At 37.0% G+C, this 26,376-nt stretch overlaps 1 protein-coding gene across 1 annotated transcript in view; it reads right to left on the reverse strand.

The window, feature by feature from the left end:
* wit (kinase protein wishful thinking) overlaps positions 1-26,376 on the reverse strand; it is a 226,228-nt gene that overhangs the window by 40,921 nt on the left and 158,931 nt on the right. The window contains exon 7 of the mRNA XM_090412820.1: positions 19,445-19,592. Within this exon, the coding sequence (XP_090268946.1) occupies positions 19,445-19,592 (148 nt within the window). The remainder of the gene's footprint in view (positions 1-19,444; positions 19,593-26,376) is intronic.

Consider the following 26,376-nt stretch of genomic DNA (forward strand, 5'->3'; position numbering starts at 1 on the left):
ACCATACCAGCTTTACTAATTATGTTATCTATTTCCATATTTAATTTCTTATATTCACTAAAAATTGTGCTGAAACATGTCGGTGTGCACCCTTGTTGCACACCTGATTTTAACAGAATCTTCAAATGACCCTCAAATGATCTTCCTGGAAGTTGCTTAAGGGGTCAAAGCCAAATAACTGGGACTTCTGACCCAGTTATTTGGCTTTGACCTTAATGTCCAATCCTCACCTTCACATGGTGCACTCCGTTAGTAAGCATCTATTGGGTAACTGAATGAATGATGACAGGCTGGTAATTTGGGACTTAGCTGATCAAACTGTGCTCTCTATTATTGGCTTAAACCACAAATGCATATGATGGTACAACATGATGACATTTCATGATGGTTGGGGCATCACCCAGTTAAACAAGGCCTCTGCAGTCAAATAGCGAAAAGTTTACTGGAACAAGTTCCAACTCAGCATCTAGAAGAAGAAGAATTGAAGATAGGAACCATCAATATAAAGAGTATTAATGGTAAGGAAATTGAACTTGCAGAAGAATTGGAAAAAGTATCACATGGATATAATTGGCATTATTTAGACAGAGAAGGCAAAAACAGTTGAGATCTCAATAAATAATAAGTATAGGATGTTATTTTCAGGCAATAATGATCAAGGAAAGGAAGGAGCAGCAACAGCATTCAACACAAATATGAAGATAAACGTCTTAATTGGAAGGCAGTTTCAAGTAGAATTATGTGGACAAACTTCAAAACAGGGAAATGGACAATGAAACTTATTTGTGCCTATGGTACCACAGAAGGTTCTTCTGCAGAAGACGTGGAGGAATTTTTCTGAGTCATTAGAACAGATAATTAACATAAAGAAAATTAAAAAAGTGGTCCTTGTAGAAATGAATCCCACCATTCATATAGTTCCAATTTTGGGAAAATTTTGAGGAAAGCTAATAATCTTGGTAAGTATTCACTGGACTCCTTCTCAGAACATGGACTAGTCATTATAACACCTAGTCTTTCAAAAGTATCTCTCAATTCAGAGATTGTAAATGGATCCCAGATTAATTTATTTTTATTGTTATTATTACATAACACCTCCAGACCTCAAGGGCTCACTTTAGTGAGTACGGGCATGGCAAACCCGAGGTACCTGATGCTGGACCATGCCTTACTTCATGTAATATATATCTGTTATATTATTCTGTAGACTGGTCCCTCCTCTTCTTTCTTTGCTTCTTTCTCCTCTCCTTGCTCCTTCCCCCTGATGCTATTAGAGTATTCGAGGGCTAGGGGTGAGTCTTTCCTATCTTGCTAAGTCATTTCGTCTTATGCAGCCACTGAAGGAGGCAAGCTAGCCTCAATAGGTGCCGGTCCCAAGCCCGGATATATGCGAGGGTTGATGTCAGGAAGGGCATCCGGTCGTAAAACTTCAGTGCCAACTCAAACTATGATTATGAGTCGAAGAGAAAATGATATAAGGGCTAGGGCGTACCCCTTAAGCGACGCGCAGCCACATCACCCTACAGCTGTGAGAAGTGGACGAGGGCTACCGCATCAAGGGCGGGTGCGGTTAAAGAAGCGAGCCCAGCAGGTGGAGAGGATGTTGCGAGTGGGAACACTGAATGTTGGAAGCATGACTGGAAGGGGAAGAGAGGTGGCAGACATGATGAGGAAGAGGAAGTTGGACATTTTATGTGTGCAGGAGACAAGGTGGAAAGGGGGAAAGGCAAAGGAACTGGGAGATGGATATAAATTGTTCTACTCTGGAGCGAATAACGAGGGAAGAAATGGTGTAGGAATTGTGGTGTGTGGCAGAATGAAGGGTGAAGTACTGGACGTGGGTAGAAGGAACGACAGGATCATGCGAATGAAATTAGGTCTTGGAGAAGAGCGGGTGGTCGTATTATGTGTATATGCCCCGCAAGTTGGTTGTACAGCAGAGGAAAAAGATGAGTTCTGGAACGTGTTAGATGAAGAAATGAGGGAATTGGAAGAAAATGAGATGGTGATTGTCGGAGGAGACTTGAACGGGCACATAGGAAGACAGAATAGAGACTGTGAAAGGGTGCATGGTGGCCACGGAGTGGGAATGATGAACCAGGAAGGAGAGAGGGTTGTGGACTTTGCAGTAGCGTTTGATCTGGCAATTGTGAACTCGTTTTTCTTCAAGAGGGAAGAACATTTGATAACATTTAAAAGTGGTAACAACAGCTCACAAATTGACTACATTTTGACTAGAAGAAAACATCTTAAGGTTGTGACAAATTGTAAGGTAATTCCAACAGATCAAGTAGCACAACAACACCGACTGCTGTGCGCAGACTTTAAATTAAGATCGAAGATAAGAACTTCTGGTTGCCATGGGATGAAGACAATTAAGTGGTTTCGCTTAAAAGAAGAGAGTGTGAGGAATCATTTTAGGGAGAGAGTGTTAGAGAGGATTTCGGATGGACTGGAAAGTGTACAAGATTGGTGGAAACATAATTCAAAAGTAATCCTGAGCTGTGCAATCGAGGTGCTTGGTGAGACATCTGGAAAGATTAGAGAGCAGAAGGAGGGTTGGTGGTGGAATAATGATGTACAAGTGGCAGTGACAGCTAAGAGGAAGGCAAAGCAGAAGTGGGATGAGTCAAGAGTGGAAGAGGACAGAGAGGTGTACAAAGAGAGAAAGCAAGAAGCCAAGAGAGTTGTGGCACAGGTGAAGGCCATGGCATATCAAGATCTGTATGATCAATTAGAAACAAAGGAAGGACAGAGAAAAATTTACCAACTAGCGAAATGTAGAAATAAAGCAGCTAAGGACATCTTACATGTGAGGCAGATCAAAGATGCTGAAGGAAGAGTATTATGGAGGGATGTGGACATAAGAAACAGATGGAAAATATACTTTGAGGGACTTCTGAATGAGGAAAATGCAAGGACTCACAGAGGAGATGGGCAGCCTTCTGAGGGGATGGTGCAGAACATCAGTAGAATGGAAGTGACGGAGGCCATGAAGAGGATGAGGAATGGAAAAGCGGTGGGCCCCGACAGAATTCCAGTGGAGGCATGGAAGGCACTGGGGGAAGAGGGAATTGACCTGCTGTGGGACCTGTTCATGAAAGTTTGCCAACAGGAAAATATACCCGAGGAATGGAGGGAGAGTACTCTTGTTCCCATCTACAAGGGTAAAGGGGATGCACAAGACTGTAAAAATTACAGAGGAATAAAGTTGATGTCCCACACAATGAAGATCCTAGAAAGGGTTCTTGATGGTAGATTGAGGGAGGAGGTGGAGATTGCAAAGGAACAATTTGGCTTCATGCCTGGTAGATCAACAACAGATGCTATCTTTGGGTTACGACAGATGATGGAAAAATATCGAGAGAAACAAAGGGAGCTACATCTGGTATTTATTGATCTGGAGAAAGCATACGATAGAGTGCCAAGGCAAGAAGTCTGGAGGTGTCTGAGGGAGAAGAAGGTGCCGGAGAAATATGTCAGGTTGGTGCACGAAATGTACAGAAATGTGAAGACAAGTGTTCGGACCTGTTTGGGATAGACAGAAAGTTTTCAAGTAACAGTTGGCTTGCATCAAGGGTCAGCATTAAGTCCGTTTCTGTTTAATATTGTGATGGAGGTGGTAACAGAGGAGGTGAGAGAAGATGCACCTTGGACAATGCTGTATGCAGATGACATCTTGCTGTGTGTAGATTCAAGAGAAGAAGCGGAAACTAAACTGGAAAGATGGAGAAAAGTACTGGAAGAGAGAGGTATGAGACTGAGCAGAAGTAAGACAGAGTATATGTGTTGCGCAGTGGGCGGTGGCCAGGAGACAGACCTGGAGCTGGAAGGAAATGTCATCAGGAAGGTGAGAGACTTTAGATACTTAGGTTCGACAGTGGAAGAAGATGGAGGAGGTGAGAAGGAAGTGGGATGCAGGATACAAGCAGGTTGGAGGAACTGGAGGGAGATGGCTGGAGTGTTATGTGATAAGAGGGTGCCGATCAATCTGAAAGGCAAAATTTATAGGACAGTAGTGAGGCCAGCTATGACATATGCTATAGAAACTGTGGCCCTGAGGAAAAATAACATTAGCAGGATGGAAGTAGCAGAGATGAGAATGCTTAGGTGGATGTGCGGTGTGACCAGAAAGGATCATCTGAGAAATGACTATGTCAGGGGAACAGTGAAAGTTACGAACTTAGGAGCGAAAATACAGGAGGCAAGGTTGAGATGGTTTGGTCATGTGATGAGGAGAGAGGATGAATATGTGGGAAGAAGGGTCATGCAGATGGATGTGCAAGGAAGGCGGAAGCGTGGGCGGCCAAAGAAGAGATGGAGGGAGCTGGTAGAAGAGGACTTGAAGATGAAGAACTTGGATGTGGTGACAGCCCAAGACAGGAAGGTGTGGAGGAGACTCATAATAAACAGTGACCCCACTTAAGTGGGAGAAGCTGCAGAAGAAGAAGAAGATTACATAACACCTCCAGGGAGTTCAAAGACTCATCGAAGGAGGTACCTACTCTACAACTCTTGGTCTCCACCAATAGTAACTACCTTCATCATCTACATCAATGCCATCTACCGCCGACCACTACCATTAATTTTTTCACAAATAAACATCCATGCCATGGCGGGATTCGAACCCACAGCCTTTTGGCTGGAGAGCAGATACGCTAACCACTCGGCCAACCAGGCCATCATTTTGGGGAATTTGCAGTGTTTTTCTGCTGTCGAGCCTGTTTTGATATTTGATGGTCTTTCCTAATATTTATCTCTAGTTTGCTTATATTTTGACAATGAAAATATATTTTGAAAATGCGATCTCCTTTGTTCCATTTTGATATTTCGATCTGGATATTTTAACGTGTTAATCTCATTTGCCTTTGGTAGGTCTCTTTGTAAATTAGCAGTCAGTTTCCAAAATTTAGTATCTGAAGTGTTTAGATTTAAGTTGTTGCAAAATTCTTGCCACCTAGTTCTTTGTAATATATTGTATTTTTGTTTAATTACAGCATTTATCTTGTTGTACTTGATCCTGGTATCTGGAGAGTTTCCAATTTTTAAGATGTTAAATAATTCATTTTGTTTAGTTATTTTATTGGCAAGTTCCTGGTGAACCTTTGTGTAGTTTGAAATAACTTTTCTCCTGTAGCCCTTTGGGATACTTTTCTTTGCTGCATTTAGGATAGTATTCTTCCAAATTATTTCAACCATGATGATTTAGTCTTTGTCTAAATCATCATGGTATGTGTGATCTTTCAGCATTTTGCTTACTTCATACTTATACTTCTCCCAATTTGCCTTCTAGAAGTTCCAATGATATTTTCTTTTTTGGGTAGGTCTAGTCATTCTGGGATTCAGATTGATTAATATTGGGATATGGTCGCTTCCTACTGGTTCCAAAACAGACCAAACAACTTTGTTGTGAAGATCTGGAGACACCGCAGTAATATCTAGAGCATCTTTTGTACCATAAAAATGAGACAGATAGGTGGGTTCTTCACTGTTGAGAGTTTAGTCCTGTTTCATCTAAGAAATTACTCAGGTTTTCTCCTCTTGTGTTTATTTCCTCAGAACCCCATAACAGGTGTTTGCTATTCATGTCTCCTAAGATAATGAAGTTTTCTTCAATGAGATGGGATAGGCTGGAAAGATTTGGTCCAGGTTTGTTAGAAGGATGATAACAACTGAAAATGTTTAATGGCCTTTTACTTGGTTCCAGTATTTGGATTCCTTGTATTTCAGTTCCTTCTACTACTATGTCTAGTTCAACAACTTTATATGACAAGTTTCGGATTAATGTCAGAAGCCCTCCTCCATTTTGGTCAGTAGGCCTAACTTGTCATATGATATCATAGTTTTTAATGTTTAATCTGCTGGTTTGTCGAAGTTTGGTTTCCTGGATTCAGATAATATCAGCATCATGTTTGTCAGCTAGTAGTAATAGTTCATTTAGTTTTTCTTTGCATGCTGGAGTAACGATACCATTTAAATTACATTGGATGATATTTATATTTCTTATAATGAGTGGAATGATTTGCTCATTTCTCAACTCTGACATCATTTCCAAACCAAGAGTTGCATCAGCTGCCCACCCCAGCGTGGGCAGCCGATGCAACTTTCAGTGACTATAACTAAGCGGTAGCATAGTTATAGTCACTGAAATTTGTCTCCATGATGGGGAAAAAAGAAATGCTGCTGTCGTTAGCGTATCCAGAGGGCACCACAAGGAGGTGCCAGTCAGACATTGCCCTCCTAGAGGGCAAAGTCTGACTGTCACCAACCAGGAAGTTATTGACCAATTTCACTGACATCAATTCCAGGCAAATTGATGGAAAAAATGATACTCCAACATTTGAATTACTATCTAAACAAAAATAGTATACTACCACATTTTCGGGCTGCCTTTAGAAGAAATCACTTAACAAATGATCAACTTTTCTACTTAACTCAGTCAATTCAAGATAACTTCCAGACTAAGCCTACCAAATCCACCATTGCAGCTTTTATAGATTTTAGCAATGCCTTTGACAAAGTGTGGAGGCAGAAACTCTTTTGTAAACTTTGTCACATTGGAATAGAAGGGAAAGTTCTAAACTGGATTTATAACTTTCTAAGAAATAGAACAATTCCAGTTAGAATAAATATTACCTTTTCCAAGAAAGTGAAAATAAGACATGGACTCCCCAAGGCAGCATTTTGAGCCCACTCCTTTTTTTCCATCTACTTAAACGACTTAGATAAAAATATAAATAAAGAAACAAAGATAGCAATGCTTGCTGATGATTTGGTCCTATTCTCAGCTCACAACAACTTAGAAACAGAAGAAGGTCGCCTAAACAAAGCCATTCAGAGTTTATCTACATACTGTGAAAACCAAAAAATCAAAATTAATCCCCACTAAATCAGAAATTTGTGTGTTTACCATTAATAACCACCTCACAAAGTGGAGACCAAAGATTATGCTAAACAGTCAACTCATTATATTTAATGAAAACCCAAAATACCTTGAAGTTACTCTGGATCCATCACTAAGCTTCAATAAACATATCAACAATGTTGCAATCAGAGCAAAAAGAAGACTAAATATCATGAAAAGTATCTCAGGTAAAGAGTGGGGAGCTAATGCTAAAACCTTAAAATTCACATACAGCTCTATTATCCGAACCATAATGGAATATGTTATGTCCATCTGAATGCAAACATCACAAACCAGTTTAGACAAGCTTATAAAAATTCAGAAAAATGCAGCTAGAATCATATGTGGACTAAAGAATACAACTCCTGGAAAAATAGCATAATTTGAATCCAACCTTGTTCCTTTTCAAATTAGGTGGCAAAAAAATCTTATTAAATTTGTAGAAAAATGAGCCAACCTTGCACATCATACAAGTGAACTTTTTAAAAAGTGGCAATGAACAAACAGAATAAAGAAAAAAATCAACAATGCACGAAATCATGGAAAATAAAATTCCCTTGGATTGTCCAAATAAAATAGCCATCTACCTAGCATTTCCTCCAAATCAAGACAAGAAAAATGTAGTTATCAATTTTGAAATAGGGAAACATGAGGAAAAAAAAGCCTAGAAAACTCTGAAATCTTGAGATCATTAGCTCTTTCAAAAATCCAAATGGCAATTCTGGGAGTGGCGTACTCATCTATGGCTCTCACAATATAGAACTAAAAACAACCAACAGTATAGGATGCAACTCATAGCATACAGAATTAATAGCCATTAGCACAGCAATACAACATTTAGATAAACAAAACCCAATGGAATTTATATTTTTCACAGATTCCATAGCAGCTCTTCAAGCTATTAAAAACTGTTACACTAGACATCTAGAAATACTTAGAGACAGCAAAAAACACAAAATGAAATTCTAAAAATTAAAGGGAAATAAAACTACAGGGGGGGGTGCTTAGGGGTCAAAGCTGTAAAATTGAGAAGAGACCTCCACATAGCCTTTAACACGTTCATTGCCAAGCTGAAAATTGAAATTTCGTGTGGTTGCCAAATTTTTTTTACTTGATGGCGACGGCCACGCGATCGGCCGGCGGGCGAGAACCCGCATCACGCGATATCGCGTGATTACCAATGAACGTGTTAAAGGAATGCAGAGAACTGACCAGGGCTTCTGGCTTAATGTCCAATCCTCACCGTCTCGTGGTGCACCCTGTTGGGTATCTACTTTGATACTGAACGAACGAGGATGGGCTGGCAATTTGCGATTTTGCCGACCAAATTGTATTCTTATTGGTTAAACCAAAATAAAAAAAAATGATGGTACACCATGACAAAATTTCATGCCGGCTGGGGCGTCGCCCGGTTAAACAGGGCGAACAGCGAAAAGTCAGCTACTGGAACAAATCTGAAAACAAACCCCAACTCACCACCAGAGTTAAAGATCGGTACTATCAACTTAAGAAGCCTGAATGGCAAAGAAATGGAGCTAGCTGAGGAATTAGATAAGTACCAGATCGACATAATAGGGGTGACTGAAACAAAAAAGACCAAAACTGGTGAGATCTTTCTGAGCAATAAATACAAAATGTTATATTCAGGCAATGACAATCAAGGAAAAGAAGGAGTAGCCATAGTATTCAACACAAAATATGAGGCTCATCTTCTTGAATGGCAGGCAGTGTCAAGTAGAGTGCTTTCGGCAAATATCAGAATGGGAAACTGGTAAATGAGACTTATTTGTGCCTATGGTCCCACAGAAGGTTCTACTAAGGTAGAAGAAGGAATTTTTTGAGGCTCTAGAGGAAAGCTACTGATACAATGAAAAAGGAAAAGTTGGCCATTGTTGGAGATTTAGATAGCAAAGTAGGAAGTGATTGTCAGACATACAAAAACGTTTTGGAAAAATTTGGAGAAAAGAGCAAAGCTAATAATAATGGCAAATACCTGTTGGATTTCTGCTCAGGACATGGACTGGTTATTATTAACACCATGTTCCAACATAAAAATGTGCACAAATTCACATGGGGAGAAGAGGCAAGGAATAAGAAAAGTCTCATTGACTATGTTATTGTTGATAATGATGTTTTCTTCCTGGTGCAGGACACAAGAGTGTACAGAGGATTTGAAATTGGAAGTGATCGCTATTTAGTCTTGAGCAGGATAAAATTGAATTTCATATTGAAAAGAATGACATGTAAAAAAGTTTTAAAGCGAATAAAAGTTGAGCAGCTCTCAGGTGTGAACTGTAGACTAAAATACACAAAGATTATTGAAGGAAAAATGAAAGAGTTTGAGAACAGGAACCAAACCTTGGAGATTCAGTGGCAAGCTTTGAAGAAAACCCTGATTGATTCAGCTAGAGAGGCATGTGGTGAAGTTGTCTGCAAGGATAAAAAAATTAGAACTCCATGGTGGACACAGGAAGTTAAAGAGGCAGTGAAGGAAAAGAAGAAAGCATATCAAAGGTTGCTGGCAAATAAATCAGCTTGTGCTCTTAGAGAATACAGAGACAAATGTAAGAAAGCGAAACAGTGTGTAAAACTAGCTAAACAAAAGTCATGAGAGGACTTTGGCAAGAATATAGAAAATAAATATCAAGAAGGTGGCAAAATATTCTGGAGGTTGTTGAAGAAGCTTAGGAATGGAGGAAAGAGTGCTGTAAAAGGAGTTAGAGATGATAAAGGTGACATGAAAGCGGGAGAAAAAGATATCCATGAAGTATGGAGTAATTACTTTGAAAAACTGCTAAATGAAACAAGCAGTGATGACAGCACAGTGGTAAAAAACACTGACCAGACATGCAGTCAGGAATACATATCCATACTTGAAGTAGAAAAAGCCATCAAAGGCTTGAAATGTGGAAAAGCAGCAGGAGTAGATGATATTCGACCAGAAATGCTGAAGTATGGTGGTATAAGAGTCTTACAGTGGCTGCACTGCATAGTTCAGAATGCCTGGACAGAAGGACGAATTCCAGATGATTGGAGTAGAGCTCTCATAGTATCCATATATAAAAAGGGAAATAAAACTATGTGAGAATTACAGAGTTATATCCCTATTGAGTGTTCCTGGTAAGATATATGCAAGTATACTTGAGAAACAGTTGAGAAGAATTGTGTAAGAAAAGCTTGGTGAAGAACAAGCTGGATTCAGGTCAAATAGAGGCTGTCAGGATCGGATCTTCACTTTACGACAAATAGTGGAGAAATCATGGGAATATAACAAAGATCTCTATTTGAGTTTTGTGAATGTGGAAAAGGCATATGATAAGGTGCCAAGAGTGAAGCTATTCAATACGCTACAGTTATATGGTGTCAATGGGGCATTATATCAAGCAATACTTAGTCTTTATTTGAGTTGTAAGTCAGCAGTTAGAATTGAAGGAAGTACAGGAAGATGGTTTAATGTTAAAACTGGTGTGAGACAAGGATGTACATTATCCCCACTGTTATTCATTATCTATATGGATCACATTATGAAGGAAAGTGGTATTAAACATGATATCAAAATTGGAGATGTTAATGGCAGCTCTTTGCTTTATGTGGATGATGTTATACTTCTAAATAAATCTGCCACAAGTCTGCAAGATTCTCTGACTAAATTGAATAGCTGTTGTAATAGATATGGTATGAAGGTCAGCAATAAAAAGACAAAGACAATGAAAATAGGCAGAATCATTGAAAATGTCAACTGTGTTGTGAATGGAGAACCTGTGGGACAAGTAAATCATTTCAGCTACTTAGGCATGATTTTTTGTGAAGATGGTAAATTAAATATGGAAATAGACAACAGAATCAACAAAGCTGGTATGGTAGGAAGTCAATTGAATAAATTCATATGGAATAAGACAGAAATTAGTTAGAACACTAAATTAGCTGTATACAAGACAATGTTCAAACCAGTTTTAACTTGTGGATCTGAGAGCTGGGTCAGAAGTATAACACTTGACCAAAGACTAGAGACCACAGATATGAGAGTCCTGAGAAAGATTAGAGGCATGAGCAGATGGCATCAATGGCAATATCATATTAAAAATGAGAATAATAGGAAAGAACTTTACATTGTCGGCATCCAGGAATCCACTAGCAGGGCTAATCTCAGGTGGTATGGTCACTTAAACAGAATGGGTGAGGAAAGATTAGCAAAACAAGTGTTCTCTGCCAGGTTGGCAGTAAAACGACCCAGAGGAAGACCAAGATATAGGTGGATTGATACGGTACAAAGTGCCTTAGACGATAAAAATATAAGATCTGGTAATGTTGGAGTCTTGACAAGTAACAGACTGATTTGGAGGAAAATTGTAGATAGGAAGTTAGTAATGATGTAAATTTTTCATGTAGTACTATCATATCCTGTACACCCCTTAAGGGTACATGGCAGGAATTTGATGATGATGAAACTACAGATGAAATAGCAAAAATGGCTGCAGCATGAAGTGATACCACAGATTTTGATCTTTTTAAAACTACTCAAAAAGAAAACATAAAAAGAATGATTCTCTAGGACATGACTCACCACTGGTATTCAGCAGAAAAACCAGAAGCTACCATCAACTCCAAGTTTAATCGCTGTGCCACTACCGAAATCTCTCGCCTCAAGATCGGTCACACAAGACCAATCAAATTTAACAATGGCATAAAAGTCTTCCCCATCTGCAAAATCTGTAACATCAAGGAAGCATCACCAATGCACTTACTAAATTGTATGAATAGTTCTAAATGTGAACTTTATAACAACCTAGAAAAGATGCTGTATAAAATACACGAATTTGACCTCTATGATATGGTGTAACAATACCAATGGGATAATATATATAAAAAAAAAATATTAATACCACATTTCAGCATAAAGATGTGCACAAGGTCACATGAAAAGAAGACACAAGAAATAAGAAAAGCCTCATTGACTATGTCACTGTTGAGTGATATCATCATGCTGGTTCAGAATACGAGTGTACAGAGTATTTGAAATTGGAAGTGACCATTACTTAGTACTAAGCAAGATAAAAATGGACATCACATTCAAAAGAACAATATGTAAAAAAATTTTTAAAAATAATTAAAGTTGAGCATCTTTTACAGGTAAATTGTAGACTTAACTATACAAAAATTATTGAAGAAAAAAAAAGGAAAAAAAAAACTGGAAATGAGAACCAAACCTTGGAGTTTCAGTAGTAAACTCTGAAGAAGACATTGATTCAGCTAGGGAGATATGTGGTGAAGTTGTCTGCAAGGATAGAAAAATAAGAACACCATAATGGACACAAGAAGTTAAGAAGCAGACTTGGAAAAAAAAAAAGAATGCATACCAAAATTTCCTAGCAAGTAAGTCAGCAGGTGCCCTAAAATAATACAGAGAAAAATGTAAGAAGACTTTGGTTAGAGTATGAAAATAAATATCAGGAAGGTGGCAAAATGTTCTGGAGGCTATTGAAGAAGCCTAAAAAGAAGAAAGAGTAGTGTAAAAGGAATCAAATATGATAAAGGTGACATGAAAAACTGAAGATAAGGAAGGATATCTGAGATGTCTGGAGTAATTACTTTGAAAGACTGTTAAATGTACCAAGCAGTGACTGAAATGTACTAGAACATTTTCAATAGAAATGCAATGAGAATTACATATCAATTCTTGTGGTAGAAAAAGCCATTAAAAACTTGAAATGGGGAAAGGCAGCTGGAGCAGATGATATATGACCATAAATGCTTAAATATGGAGGTATAAAAGTTCTGCAGTGGCTACACTGTGTAATTCAGAGGGCCTGGTAAGAAGGTTGAATTCTCGATGATTGGAATAGAGCTCTCATAGTACCCATCTATAAAAAAAGGGAATAAAACTGAATGTAAGAATTACGGAGGAATTTCTTTACTAAGTGTTCTGGGTAATATTTATGAAAGCATACTTGAAAAGAGGTTGAGAAAGATTATGGAGAGAAACTTGGCAAAGAATAAGCTGGTTCAGGCCAAATATAGGTAGTCAAGATCAGATTTTCACTTTAAGACAAATAGTTGAGAAATCGTGGGAATATGACAAGGATCTGTGCTTTAGTTTGATAGATCTGGAAGAGGTATACGACAAGGTGCCTAGAGAAAAGATTCTCAAAATACTACTGTTGTATGGGGTAAATAGAATATTATACAGAGCAATGGATAGTCTATATTTAAGTTGTCAGTCAGTAGCTAGAATTGAAGGAAACAGAGGAAGAGGATTTGATGTAAAATCAGGGGGATCATATTATGAAATAAAGTGTATTAGGCCTGATATTATAATTGGATATGACAAACATAGCTCTTTGCTTTATGCAGATGATGCTGTATTCTAAACACATCTAGTGCAAGTCTACAGGATTCACTAATTAAATTGAATAACAGCTGTAACAAATTTGATCCTGACAGCTTCTATTTCACATGAATCCAGCTTGTTCACTAAGCTTCCCTTCTGCAATTTTTCTTAGCAATTTCTCGATTATATTTGCATAAATTTTGCTAGGAACACTGAAGTATGAGAATACTTCTGTAATTCCTATATTCAATTTTATTTCCACTTTTATAGATGGGTATTATGAGAATACTACTACAATCATCAGGAATTCAACCCTCTGACCAGGCCTTTTGAATTATGCAGTATAGCCGTAAAACTTTTATACCACCATATTTGAGAATTTCTGGTCAAATATCTACTTCAGCTGCATTTCCACATTTCATGTTTTTGATGGCTTTTTCTATTTCAAGTATTAATATTATATTCCTGACTGCATTCCTGTTGAGTGTTTTCTAACACCATGCTCACACTGCTTGTTTCATTTAGCAATCTTTCAAAGTAATTACTAAAGGTACCTAGAATATCTTTATCTTCAGTTTTGATGTTAACTTTATCATCTCTGATTCCTATTACAACAATCTTTTCTCCATTGCTAAGCTTTTTATATAACCTTCAAAATATTTTGCTATCTTTCTTGATATTTATTATCTATGTTCTTCCAGTCTTTGCATGACTTTTATTTAGCTAGTTTTACACTATGCTACACTTTCTTACATTTTCTATATATTCTTTAAGAACACAAGTGGATCTACTTGCCAGAACCTTTCAATAGGCTTTCTTCTTTTCCTTGACTGCCTCTTTAATTTCCTGAGTCCATCATGGTGTTCTGATTTTTCTATCTTGCAGATAACCTCACCCCATTCTTCTCTGGCTGAATTGATATCTTCTTCAGGGTTTGCCACTGAATCTCCTAGGTTTGGTCCTTGTTTTCAAACTCCTTCAATTTTTTATTGAATGATGTTTGTGTATTTGCATCTACAGTTCACCTCTGAAAATTTCTCAACTTTTGATTCATTTTAAAACTTTCTCACACACACTTCTTTTCAGTATAGAAAACTGAAATTCAGGGAGCATATTGCAAAGGTGGTGAGGGTAACTCAGAGGATTGCTGCAATACTGAGAAGGACGCTGACCTGCAGAGATAAAAGAGTTATCATTCCTTTGTATAAGGCCCTGATCAGACCACACTTAGACTATTGTTCTCAGATTTGGTCCCCAGGATTTAAAGGGGATAAATTGACTGTGGAAAGGGTACAGAGGCAGATAACAAAGATGGTTTCAGGACTGTACAATATGAGTTATGAGGATCGACTAAGGGAATGTGGACTGCAGAGTTTGGTGGATAGAAGGAGGAGAGGTGATATGATCGAGACTTTTAAACTGTTGAGAGGCAGTTACAGGGTAGACATTGAAGAGTTCGTTCACTTGGTGGAACGGCGGGAAGGAGCGATGACAAGGGGCCATCCCTGGAAGTTACAAAAGGAGGCTGTGTACAAGAGGGTGAGGAGTAGTTTCTTTGCGTGGAGGGTGGTTGAACCTTGGAATGATTGCCTGAGAGAGTGGCTGGAGTGGGGATGGTTAATGGGTTAAAGGAGTGGTATGATAGACTTTGTATTTCCTAAAAACGACCTCCCATGATGAGTCTTTTGACTCCATGGAGGCCTGGATAATAATAATAATAATATGAAATTTAATTTTATCCTACTCAATTTCAAATCCTCTGCATACTCTTGTGTCCTGAACTAGTGGGAAACATCACTGTCAATAATAACATAGTCTTTTAACATAGACTTTTCTTATTCCTTGTTTATTCTTATTCTCTTTCTTATTCTTATAACATAGACTTTTCTTATTCCTTGCACCTTCTCTCCATGTGAAGTGCATATTTTTATGTTGGAACATGGTGTTTGTAATATCTAGTCCATGTCCTGAGCAAAAATCTAGCAGATATTATTAGCTTTCCTCTGTTCTACAAATTTTCCCAAAACATTTCTATATTCACTTGGTAATCATTTCCTACTCTGCTGTTAAGATCTCCAATAAAAATCAACTTTTCCTTTTTCATTGTCAGCTGTCCTGACTATTGTTGGTGTCTATGCCTCAGAGGAAGGAAAAGAGGAAAGGCAGCAATGCCTTTTATTCAGATTTACAAAAAATAAAAGACAAAATAAACACAAATGTTTATCTCTTAATAATGGGAGATTTTAATGCCAGAGTAGGGAACATTCTACTAGATACAAATATAGGAACAAATGGTGAAACAACATGCAATAAAAATGGATACAGCCTTAGGGATTTTTCTGCATATAATAACTTAAAAATTACTAACAATTTTTTCAAACAGAAAGATTGCCATAAATTCACTTGGGAAACAAGAAACCTAAAAAGTATAATAGACTATATAATAGCTAATAGGAAAACAGCTAACACGATTCTATATCACCTGGTATTTAGAAGTGCAGAAATAGAATCTGATCATTATCTCTTATAAGGAAAATTAAAAATATTCCCAAAATGGTTTAAAATTAACCAAATCAGTGCTAAGAGGAATCTCCAAGAATCTTTTAGGGTTCAACCTTTATTTGCAAAGAATAATCTGTTTCTGCATTTATGCAGAAACAGAATGCCTCAGAACAAAAAGTAAATGGAAGAGGAGAAAGGGAATAGGAGACTGGGATGAAAACATTGAGGTAATAATGAAAGATAAGAAAGAAGTATATAAACAATGGATAAACACAAAATTACTAGAGGCAAAAATTAATTATAAACACAAAAGAGCAATAGCAATAAAAGCACATTGAAAAAAGAATAGAGAAACACGGAATAACTTCATAGGAGAATTGGAAAGTGATCTTACAGTGAAGAGACCAAATGCACACAAAATTTTATGGAATATGAATAAGAAGGTGAAAAAAAAAGTGAAACTTTAAATAATCAAAGAGAAAACCTGGCTGAACTTCTTCAAAAACTTATGGCAAGATAGTAACAAAATCTAAAACTGACATAATGTTTACTACTAACTATACAATGGAAGAAATAACATTAAAAGAAATCCAACAAGCAATACAGCAAAGCAAATTAGGAAAATCCACTGAGAAGGTGGAATAACTATAGAACTCATAAAATATGCAGCTATCCTATTCATCAAACAACTTTTAAAATTATTTAACAATATCTAGCAGCAAGGAAAAATCCCAGAAAGTTGGAATAAGGCAATTATCATCCCAATATATAAAAAGGCGATACAGATGAGTAAGTCTTTTAAATACTGGTTATAAGCTATATGCATGGATATTAACTTCAAAACTTAAATCATATGTCGAAGATAAACTCTGCGAAGAACAAAATGTCTTTCGAAAAGGACAATTGTGCATTGACCAGGTTTTACATTAAAAATCTTAATGGAAAAACATTATGAATACAACAAAGAAACACACACATAGCATTTGTAGACTACTAGAAAGCCTTTGACGGAGTCTTAAGGAACAAACTGCGGACCATACTCAAGAATCTAAACATTCCAAATCAGCTACTTTCTGCAATAACTAACATGTATCAGAACAACCAAATAGCTGTAAGAATTATCAAAAAAAAAATTACAGAATGGAAATCAATAAACAGATGGATCCATCAGGGATGCCCAATATCCCCACTGTTATTAAATATCTATATAGATGAATTAGTAAAGAAATGGAAGGAAAATAGAAAACCAACATTTAAACTGGATCATGGAACTATACTTAATAACCTTTTGTTCGCAGATGACCAAATAATCATATCAGGAAGTGAAGATGAACTCCAGAGATCAATATATCCCTTAAGCATAACTGCTAAAAAATTTGGAATGTAACTATCAGACAAAATAAAAATCATCCCTTTTAAAGGATCATCCTACAGTCAGAAATAAAATCATGATTGAAAAGAAAATTTTAAAACAAATTATCTGCTTCAGATACCTTTAATGTGCCGTATCATATACAAAAGAAGTGAACACTGATATCAGAATTTCAAAGTTTTGAAAGATACTAGGGATGATGAATAATATTTTCAAACATAACCAAGTTCAAAAGCATACAAGAATAAGAGTTTATAAAGTTTTTGAAAGACCTTCTCTACTGTAAAAAGTGAATTATGGACCATAAAAACTGCAGAAGAAAAAATAATAGAAACTCGAGAAATGAAATTTCTGTGAAGGACAGCAGGCTATACTCTCTGGGACAAAAGAAGAGGCAGAGAAATATGTAAAGAACTAAAAATTGATTCAGTATTGGACAAAGCATATAAATACTGAAAGAAGTGGATTGAACATATTGAAAGAATATGTTCAATCCATTTGGGAGTTCAAGACTACCCCCAAAAAATACTCCAATACCACCCAGTTGGAGGATAAAGAAGTCAGGGATGACCAAGGAAAAGAAGAGACTGGAACAGGCCACTGGGCCTAAATCCCTGAAAGAATGATGATGATTGTGTCAGCTGCCTTTTGTAATGTTTCAAAAAATTCCTTCATTTCTTCCTTAGTAGAACCTTCTGTGAGACTGTAGGCAAAAATAAGTCTTATTGTCCAGTTCCCCATTCTGATATTTGTGCTAATTTGCACAAATATCAGAATGGAATCAGAATTATCTTCTTTGTTTTAGTCACAACTATTATGTTGATTTGGTATACTTATCCAATTCTTCTGCTGGTTTCCTTTCCATTAATGCTTCTTATATTGATAGTACCAATGTCAAACTCTGTTGATGTTGAGTTAGGATGTGTACCAAGATTTGTTTCAGAAGCTGACTTTGCACTGTTCACCCTAGTTCTTGATGAAAGTAACAGAAAGCCTTGTTTAACTGGGCAAATGACGGTGCATCGTTACATTCTGTCATGTTGTACCATCATTTTGCATTATGGCTTAAGCCAATATTGCTTAAATTTGGTTGGCTAAGATCCCAAATTGTCAGCCGATCCTCATTCTTTCAGTATCCAGGTAGATATCTAACAGGGTGCACTATGAGAAAGTGAGGACTGGAAATTAGGTCAGAAGCCCTCATCAGTTTTCCATATTCCTTAAAAGGCTACATGGAGGTCTCCTCCCAGTTATACAGCATCAACCCTTAAGCACCCCTCTCTCATATATTTCAGTCTCAAATAAAGTCCTCTGGATATATCACCAGGTTTAAAAATGAAGATTTTACATAAAGCATTACAATTCCTTATTTCCCCTTTTTACTTCATGTGATTTACAAAAACAAAATAAGATTTCTTATCTTTTTAGGGTTAGCCAAGCTTTTCTTGGATTTCTTGGACACTCCAAAAAAACTGAAGTTTTTTTTTTACCCCTTGAGGCTAAAGAACAGAGGGAAAAGAAGTGAGGTCATAAAAATTCTTAGAAAAACATTCCTCTTATTATTTTGAAATAGGTTTTAAGGTATTTACTGTGTCCTAACTACGGTAAAACTTTTACTTTGTTTTGCATGTACCTGTGCAGTCATGTCAGGAGATTTATTGATTGTGCTATTTATTCAGAAATCCACTCCATTTTTAAGTGAAGCTCTTCATATATGTGTACATGTACAACTAAAGTTTACAGGATGATATGTAGTTTGTTTCCCTATCATACTAATTTATTGCACCATCAATAATAATATAACAATAAACTGGATATCTACTTATTGTAACAAATCTATTTATATTCATGCATATTCTTTTCCTTAGACTTGCCAGTCATATGCCAATGGTTCGTAGCTGATTAATGCAGGATGAAATATGATTACCTATACCTCTTAGAAATTTAAACATAACAACTTATTGAAATTCTCTTAATTATTAGCTACTTATATAACCTTAAAGAAACGAATCTTATCCCTTCTGAATAGCTATGACTTCTCTACAAAGCCCATATAATGATTTGTCACATGCCCACAAATGGAAAACTGGAAGTATGAAATGATTTGTCATGCCCTGGTGATGAGTACATGTTAAATAACATTTTCACACTGAAATCCATAAATCACATAGTGTCACTACAACTGTATTACTGCTCTGTTTTCTTAAAGTCGTTTCAAAAAATAAAACTAGCAAATGTCTCATATTTTATTTTAAAGTAAGCATATGATATAAACATACTCATTAAAAAAATATATGTACTATATAAAATGATTGGAAAAATATGCAATAAAACAAACCTTGAAACAAGTCAACACAGCGCGTAGCAATTTCCCATAGAACAAGACCAAGAGCATACACATCAATCTGCTTCAGAGATGATTCACAATCCCGAAGGTTAACTGCTCCTTCTAATACTTCTGGAGCCATATAACGCAAAGTTCCAACCTGAGAAAAAATAGCATTCCAGAATATTATATTTATAAAATTAACAAATTTCCAAAGTATAACAATAAAGTCGTGTATTATTTACATAATTTAGTAATAATTAAATTACTGATGGTTCTATGCTAGTAGTCATCGGGAATACATTCCTTCAACACTAGCAGCAAAAGGGAACTGTAGATATTCTTCAGATTGTCAAGGGAAAGTGTAGAGCTTTAACAACTGTCATGATGGTGGCCTTAGTAACTCTGGATATATTCCAAAGTCATTAGGCAATAAATCATCATGCTGAAGGAGACAATCTTCAGAAGCAAACTTAACATATGTAATGGGGTCAAGATATGACTATACTACACACTACCAGGTTGTAGGGTAATTTCATAATCTACTTTTCTTACTGGAGACTGAAGTAGACAAAACCATGTTTCTGCAGCCCATGTCTGGATGCAGAGCAAAGTCACAGTTTTCTTTACCAATGGTATATGCTGTTCAGATATGTCCAATATTTATTCAATGGTAGAGGTTAGGTATTTAAGCACCCTCCTAAGGTGTTCAAATGCATAAATAGGGTTTTGCCTTACTGGACCATATCTGAGTAACAATTCAGGAAGATCAGAACTGTAACAAATAACTTCAGTGCTGTTATTCTACTAAACATGCCTAGAGGGGAGGAAGATAAAAGAAATTGTACAATTATAGTGAACGATTGTACATCATCCACTATACCAAACTGCTCCTGTCTGTGGTCTCCTATGCATCTGCTATAGTGAGAGTTGACTATGGTAGTAGTATGTGTGTGTGTGTGTACACTTGTATTAGGGGAACTCATGAAGATTGGGTAGAGTAATAATTAATCAAGGTGATGTGGAGAGCTTGTAGGATGATTTAAATAAGCTGTTAGTATGACAAAAGATAATGGTTGTCAGTTTAATGTGGAGAATGTAAAGTTATGTATTTTGGTATAAATAGATTACAAGCGGGGGTGCTTAAGGGTCAAAGCTGTATAACTGAGAGAAAACCTCCACATAGCCTTTAAACGAATGCGGAGAACCGACCACGGCTTCTGACCTAAAGTCCAATCCTCACCTTCTCGTGGCGCACCCTGTTGGGTATCTACTTGGATACTGAACGAACGAGGATGGGCTGGCAATTTGGGATTTAGCCGACCAAATTGTATTCTTATTGGTTAAACCAAAATATAAAAAAATGATGGTGCAACATGACAAAATTTCATGCTGGATGGGGCGTCGCCCGGTTAAACAAGGCCCCCGTTGTTTTCGCCAGGGAACCAAGGGAGAACAGCGAAAAGTCAGCTACTGGAACAAATCTGAAAACAAACCCCAACTCAACATTACCAGAGTTAAAGATCGGTACTAGCAACGTAAGAAGCCTGAATGGCAAAGAAATGGAGCTAGCTGAAGAATTAGATAAGTAAGAGATCGACATAATAGGGGTGACTGAAACAAAAAAGACCAAAACTGGTGAGATCTTTCTGAGCAATAAATACAAAATGTTATATTCAGGCAATGACAATCAAGGAAAAGAAGGAGTAGCCATAGTATTCAACACAAAATATGAGGCTCATCTTCTTGAATGGCAGGCAGTGTCAAGTAGAGTGCTTTCGGCAAATATCAGAATGGGAAACTGGTAAATGAGACTTATTTGTGCCTATGGTCCCACAGAAGGTTCTACTAAGGTAGAAGAAGGAATTTTTTGAGGCTCTAGAGGAAAGCTACTGACACAACGAAAAAGGAAAAGTTATGATAGGTTTCATGGTATAAAAAGAACACAGATGGTTAAGAAAATAACTATTTATTAACTTAAAAGCTAATATTTCGCTGGTAATATATCCAGCATCTTCAGAGCACACAACACAAAGTTTGTTACAAAGGCAAGACAACCACAATCCGGTGTAACAGTGGGGACAGTATAAGTGATTGCAGCGTGCAACACAAGACTAAAGTCCTAATATGGCGCCATCTAGGTTAAAAAAAAAAAAAAAAAAAAAAAAAATCAAAGTTTTGAAATAGTAGTCCAAATGATAAAAAATAAAAGTAATAAATATTAATTTGGTCTTAGGATGACTGTCTCCCAAATCTTTGGTAGATTTATACAGCCATACTTGTTAAGGTTTGGGGTATGTTTCAAGGCTTCCGTTGATTCCAGGAACAACCTCTCTAACTTGTAGAAGCTTCTGGGCATTACTTTTGTTTCTTTCCAATTGATCCTGTGTGTAGGGGTATCCAAAGCATGGTCTGCCAGACCCGACTTACCATAGCGAAAGTGTCGGATATATTTTTTGTGTTCACTGAGGCGGATGTCCACATTTCTTCCTGTCTGTCCGTAGTAGGGTTGATGGCAAGAACAGGGCACTTCATAGACACCAGGATGTGATAAAGGAGTGCATTTGTCCTTCGGTAAATGGATGAGAGTTGCTAATTTTTTATAAGGTTTAAATACTGCAAGTAATTGGTGTTTGTTAAGCACCCTAGATATCTTTTCAGATGTGCCTTTAATGTATGGGATGGTGATTGTTTTGTTGTAGTCTTCTGTGGTAGGTAGAGGGGATTTATGGGTAGCATTTAGTATGTTATCTATTTTACGGGGATTATAACCATTGTTTAAGAAGGTTTGACGTAGGTGAGAAAGTTCAGCAGTGAGAGCAATGTCATTGGAACAGATTGCTCTAGCTCTATGGGTTAGTGTTTTTAAGATACCATATTGTTGAGAAGGGTGGTGGTGTGATTGTTTGTATAAGTATCTCCCTGTATGTGTGGGTTTTCTGTAAACAGAAAATGATAAGGAACCTTCTGGAAGACGTGTGATCAGTGTGTCCAAGAAAGGCAGGCAGTCATTGGCTTCTAGTTCCATTGTAAAGTGGATTTTTGGATGCTGGCTATTTGGATGCACTAAAAATGTATTCAATGTGTCTGGGCCATGTGGCCAAATGGCAAACACATCGTCAACATAGCGTAGCCAGAGGCTAGGTTTGAGAGTGGCTGTGTTGATAGCTAATTTTTCCAGATGTTCTATGTAGAAGTTGGCTAAGGGGGGAGAAAGAGGTGAACCCACAGCTGTCCCATCTAACCATTTGTATATTTTCCCTTTCCATGTAAAATAACCTGCCTGTACTGTGAATTTAAATAGCTGGTATATATCTGGGGGAAATTGTGAATTTAGTAAGTTAAGTGTTTCAATCAGTGGTACATTAGTGAATAATGAGGTGATATCAAAACTCACCATTAGGTCTGAACTATTTAAGGTGTGGTTTTCTAAAATACTTTTCAGGTGGGTAGAATTTTTAACAAAAGAGGGAGAATTGTGTGTGTAAATGGTTAGTAATTTTGCTAAATGTTTGGCTAGTTTATATGTAGGACTGTTTATACTATCTACAATAGGACGTAAAGGTGTACCTTGTTTGTGTATTTTTGGAGCACCATATATATACCAGCTATTTAAATATATTCCATATATATTCCCCCAGATATATACCAGCTATTTAAATTCACAGTACAGGCAGGTTATTTTACATGGAAAGGGAAAATATACAAACAGTGAGATGGGACAGCTATGGGTTCACCTCTTTCTCCCCCCTTAGCCAACTTCTACATAGAACATCTGGAAAAATTAGCTATCAACACAGCCACTCTCAAACCTAGCCTCTGGCTACGCTATGTTGACGATGCATAGTTCAGAAAGCCTGGACAGAGGGACGAATTCCCGATGATTGGAGTACAGCTCTCATAGTACCAATATATAAAAAGGGAAATAAAACTGAATGCGAGAATTACAGAGGTATTTCCCTGCTGAGTGTTCCTGGCAAGATCTATGCAAGTATACTTGAGAAACGGTTGAGAAGAATCGTGTAAGAAAAGCTTGGGGAAGAACAAGCTGGATTCAGGCCAAACAGAGGCTGTCAGGATCAGATCTTCACTTTACGACAAATAGTTGAGAAAGCATGGGAATATAACAAAGATGTGTATTTAAGTTTTGTCGATTTGGAAAAGGCATATGACAAGGTGCCAAGAGAGAAGCTATTCAATACGCTGCAGTTATATGGTGTCAATGGGGCATTATATCAAGCAATACTTAGTCTTTATTTGAGTTGTAAGTCAGCAGTTAGAATTGAAGGAAGTACAGGAAGATGGTTTAATGTTAAATCTGGTGTGAGACAAGGATGTACCTTGTCCCCTCTGTTATTCATTATCTATATGGATCACATTATGAAGGAAAGTGGTATTAAACATGATATCAAAATTGGAGATGTTAATGGCAGCTCTTTGCTTTATGTGGATGATGTTATACTTCTAAATAAATCCGCCACAAGTCTGCAAGATTCTCTGACTAAATTGAATAGCTGTTGTAATAGATATGGTATGAAGGTCTGCAATAAAAAGACAAAGACAATGAAAATAGGCAGAATCATTGAAAATGTCAACTGTGTTGTGAATGGAGAACCTGTGGAACAAGTAAAACATTTCAGCTACTTAGGCAGGATTTTTACTGAAGATGGTAAATTAAATATAGAAATAGACAACAGAATCAGCAAAGCTGGTATGGTGGAAAGTCAATTGAATAAATTCATATGGAATAAGAGAGAAATTAGTCTGAACACTAAATTAGTGTATACAAGACAGTGTTCAAACCAGTTTTAACTTATGGATCTGAGAGCTGGGTCAGAAGTAAAACACTTGACCAAAGACTAGAGACGGCAGATATGAAAGTCCTGAGAAAGATTATAGGCATGAACAGATGGCATTAATGGCAATATCATATTAAAAATGAGGATATTAGGAAAGAACTTGACATTGTCAGCATCCAGGAATGCGTTAGCAGAGCTAATCTCAGGTGGTATGGTCACTTAAACGGAATGGGCGAGGAAAGATTAGCAAAACAAGTGTTCTCTGCCAGGTTGGCAGCAAAACGACCCAGAGGAAGACCAAGATATAGGTGGATTGATGCGGTACAAAGTGCCTTAGACGATAGAAATATAAGATCTGATAATGTTGGAGTCTTGACAAGTAACAGACTGATTTGGAGGAAAATTGTAGATAGGAAGTTAGTAATGATGTAAATTTTTCATGTAGTACTATCATATCCTGTACACCCCTTGAGGGTACATGGCAGGAATTTGATGATGATGATGATTATAGATTACAAGCTATGTACTACATTGATGAAACTTTACACCAATAGATGAAGCTATGAATTTGGATATGGTAATAGATAGAGGGTTGATGTTTAGAGGGCATACTGCTAAAGCTGCCAAGGTAGCTCATAGGATTACTTGGTTATTGAAGAACATGCTAACAAGTAGAGATAAGGAAGTTATTATTCCTCTTTATAAGGCATGACATGTCCACATTTCGATTACTGTGCTCAGATCTAGTCGCCTTGATTGCTTGGTGATGAGGAAGTTGTGGAGAGGATCCAGAGGTGGATGATCAAGATGGTGCATGATCCGTGGAATGCTCCCTGTGAAGATAGACCGAGGGATTGCAGGTTCTAGAAGTTGGCTGATAGGCGAAAATGAGAAGATATGATAGAAACATTTCAATTACTTAACTGGTTTTATAGGATTGATGCAAGGGAAATGTTTCACCATTTGGCTTGAGGGTGCAGAACAAGGGGTCATACCTGGAACTGTGGTTAGCAAGGGGTGGGAGGACTAGATTTTTCACTTGGAGAGAGCAGTGAATGAATGGAACGGGTTGCTAGAATCAGTTTTCTGTTAATTGATTCAAGGAAGGATTATGATAGATGTTGTGTGGATAGCTTGGGTCTCATGCGATGAGTTTTCAGACTCCATGGAGGTGCCCATACAATAATAATGCTTGAATTCATTAACTGGAGAAATTTTATCAATGCATGTAGCATAGAAAAGAATTCATCATTATATACAGGAAAACCTCGATTATTGCACATTTTGAATTTGCGTTAACGAATTCGATATGTGCGATAATCAGTTAGCATGATTGAGTGAAATGATACATTTCCCACTTTAAGTGAGTGAGTAATCAGTTAATGCGATTTTTTTTTTTTTAAGTTATGCCAAATTTTACATTACACCGATAAAAATTCTGTGGCCAAGTTTCCTGAAGAATTGCAAAGGATAATTCAGGAGGGTGATTATGACAATCGTCAAATATTCAACTTGACGAAACTGGTCTCTTTTTGGAAGCATATGGCAACAAAAACTTTCCTAGCTAAAACTGAAGCATCTCAAGCAGGATTCGAAGTATCTAAAGATCGTCTTATGCTTTTATTAGAAGGCAATGCAGAAGGCCTATGTTAGTTTATCGTGTGCAAAATTCAAGATCTAACATTATTGAAGAAATCAGCACAATTGGAAAAGAACTTGGATTTAATGAACTAGATAATGAAGATGTGATAAACTTAGATTCCCATTCAGAACAGTTGAGAGAGAATGATCTCCTTCAACTAGAAGAACAGCATGCATATGAAGAAGATAAGGAGCGCAAATAAGAAGAGAATGTTACGACTAAGAAGCTAATGCAAAAGAACTTGAGCTCGTTCACAAGCATATTGAGCATGCTAAGGAAATTCTGTTTGATGCTGATCCTGATATTGAATGAAGCTTCGAAGTCCATTGAAATCTTGATAAAGCGATTGCCAGCTATCACAAATTTCATCAAGCACTATTCAAACATCTTTACTTAATTTTTTTTTTGTAAACAAGTAGCTCAATCAAATGTTTAGACATTAAATAAAAATTTAAGCAATTGAGTTTTTATTAATGTTGATGATTTTAATATAGCTTATACTC

Source organism: Typopeltis vanoorti, chromosome 23 (genome assembly GCF_054136105.1).
Source record: "Typopeltis vanoorti isolate ZY-2024b chromosome 23, IOZ_Tvanoo_1.0, whole genome shotgun sequence".
Lineage (NCBI taxonomy): Eukaryota > Metazoa > Arthropoda > Arachnida > Uropygi > Thelyphonidae > Typopeltis > Typopeltis vanoorti.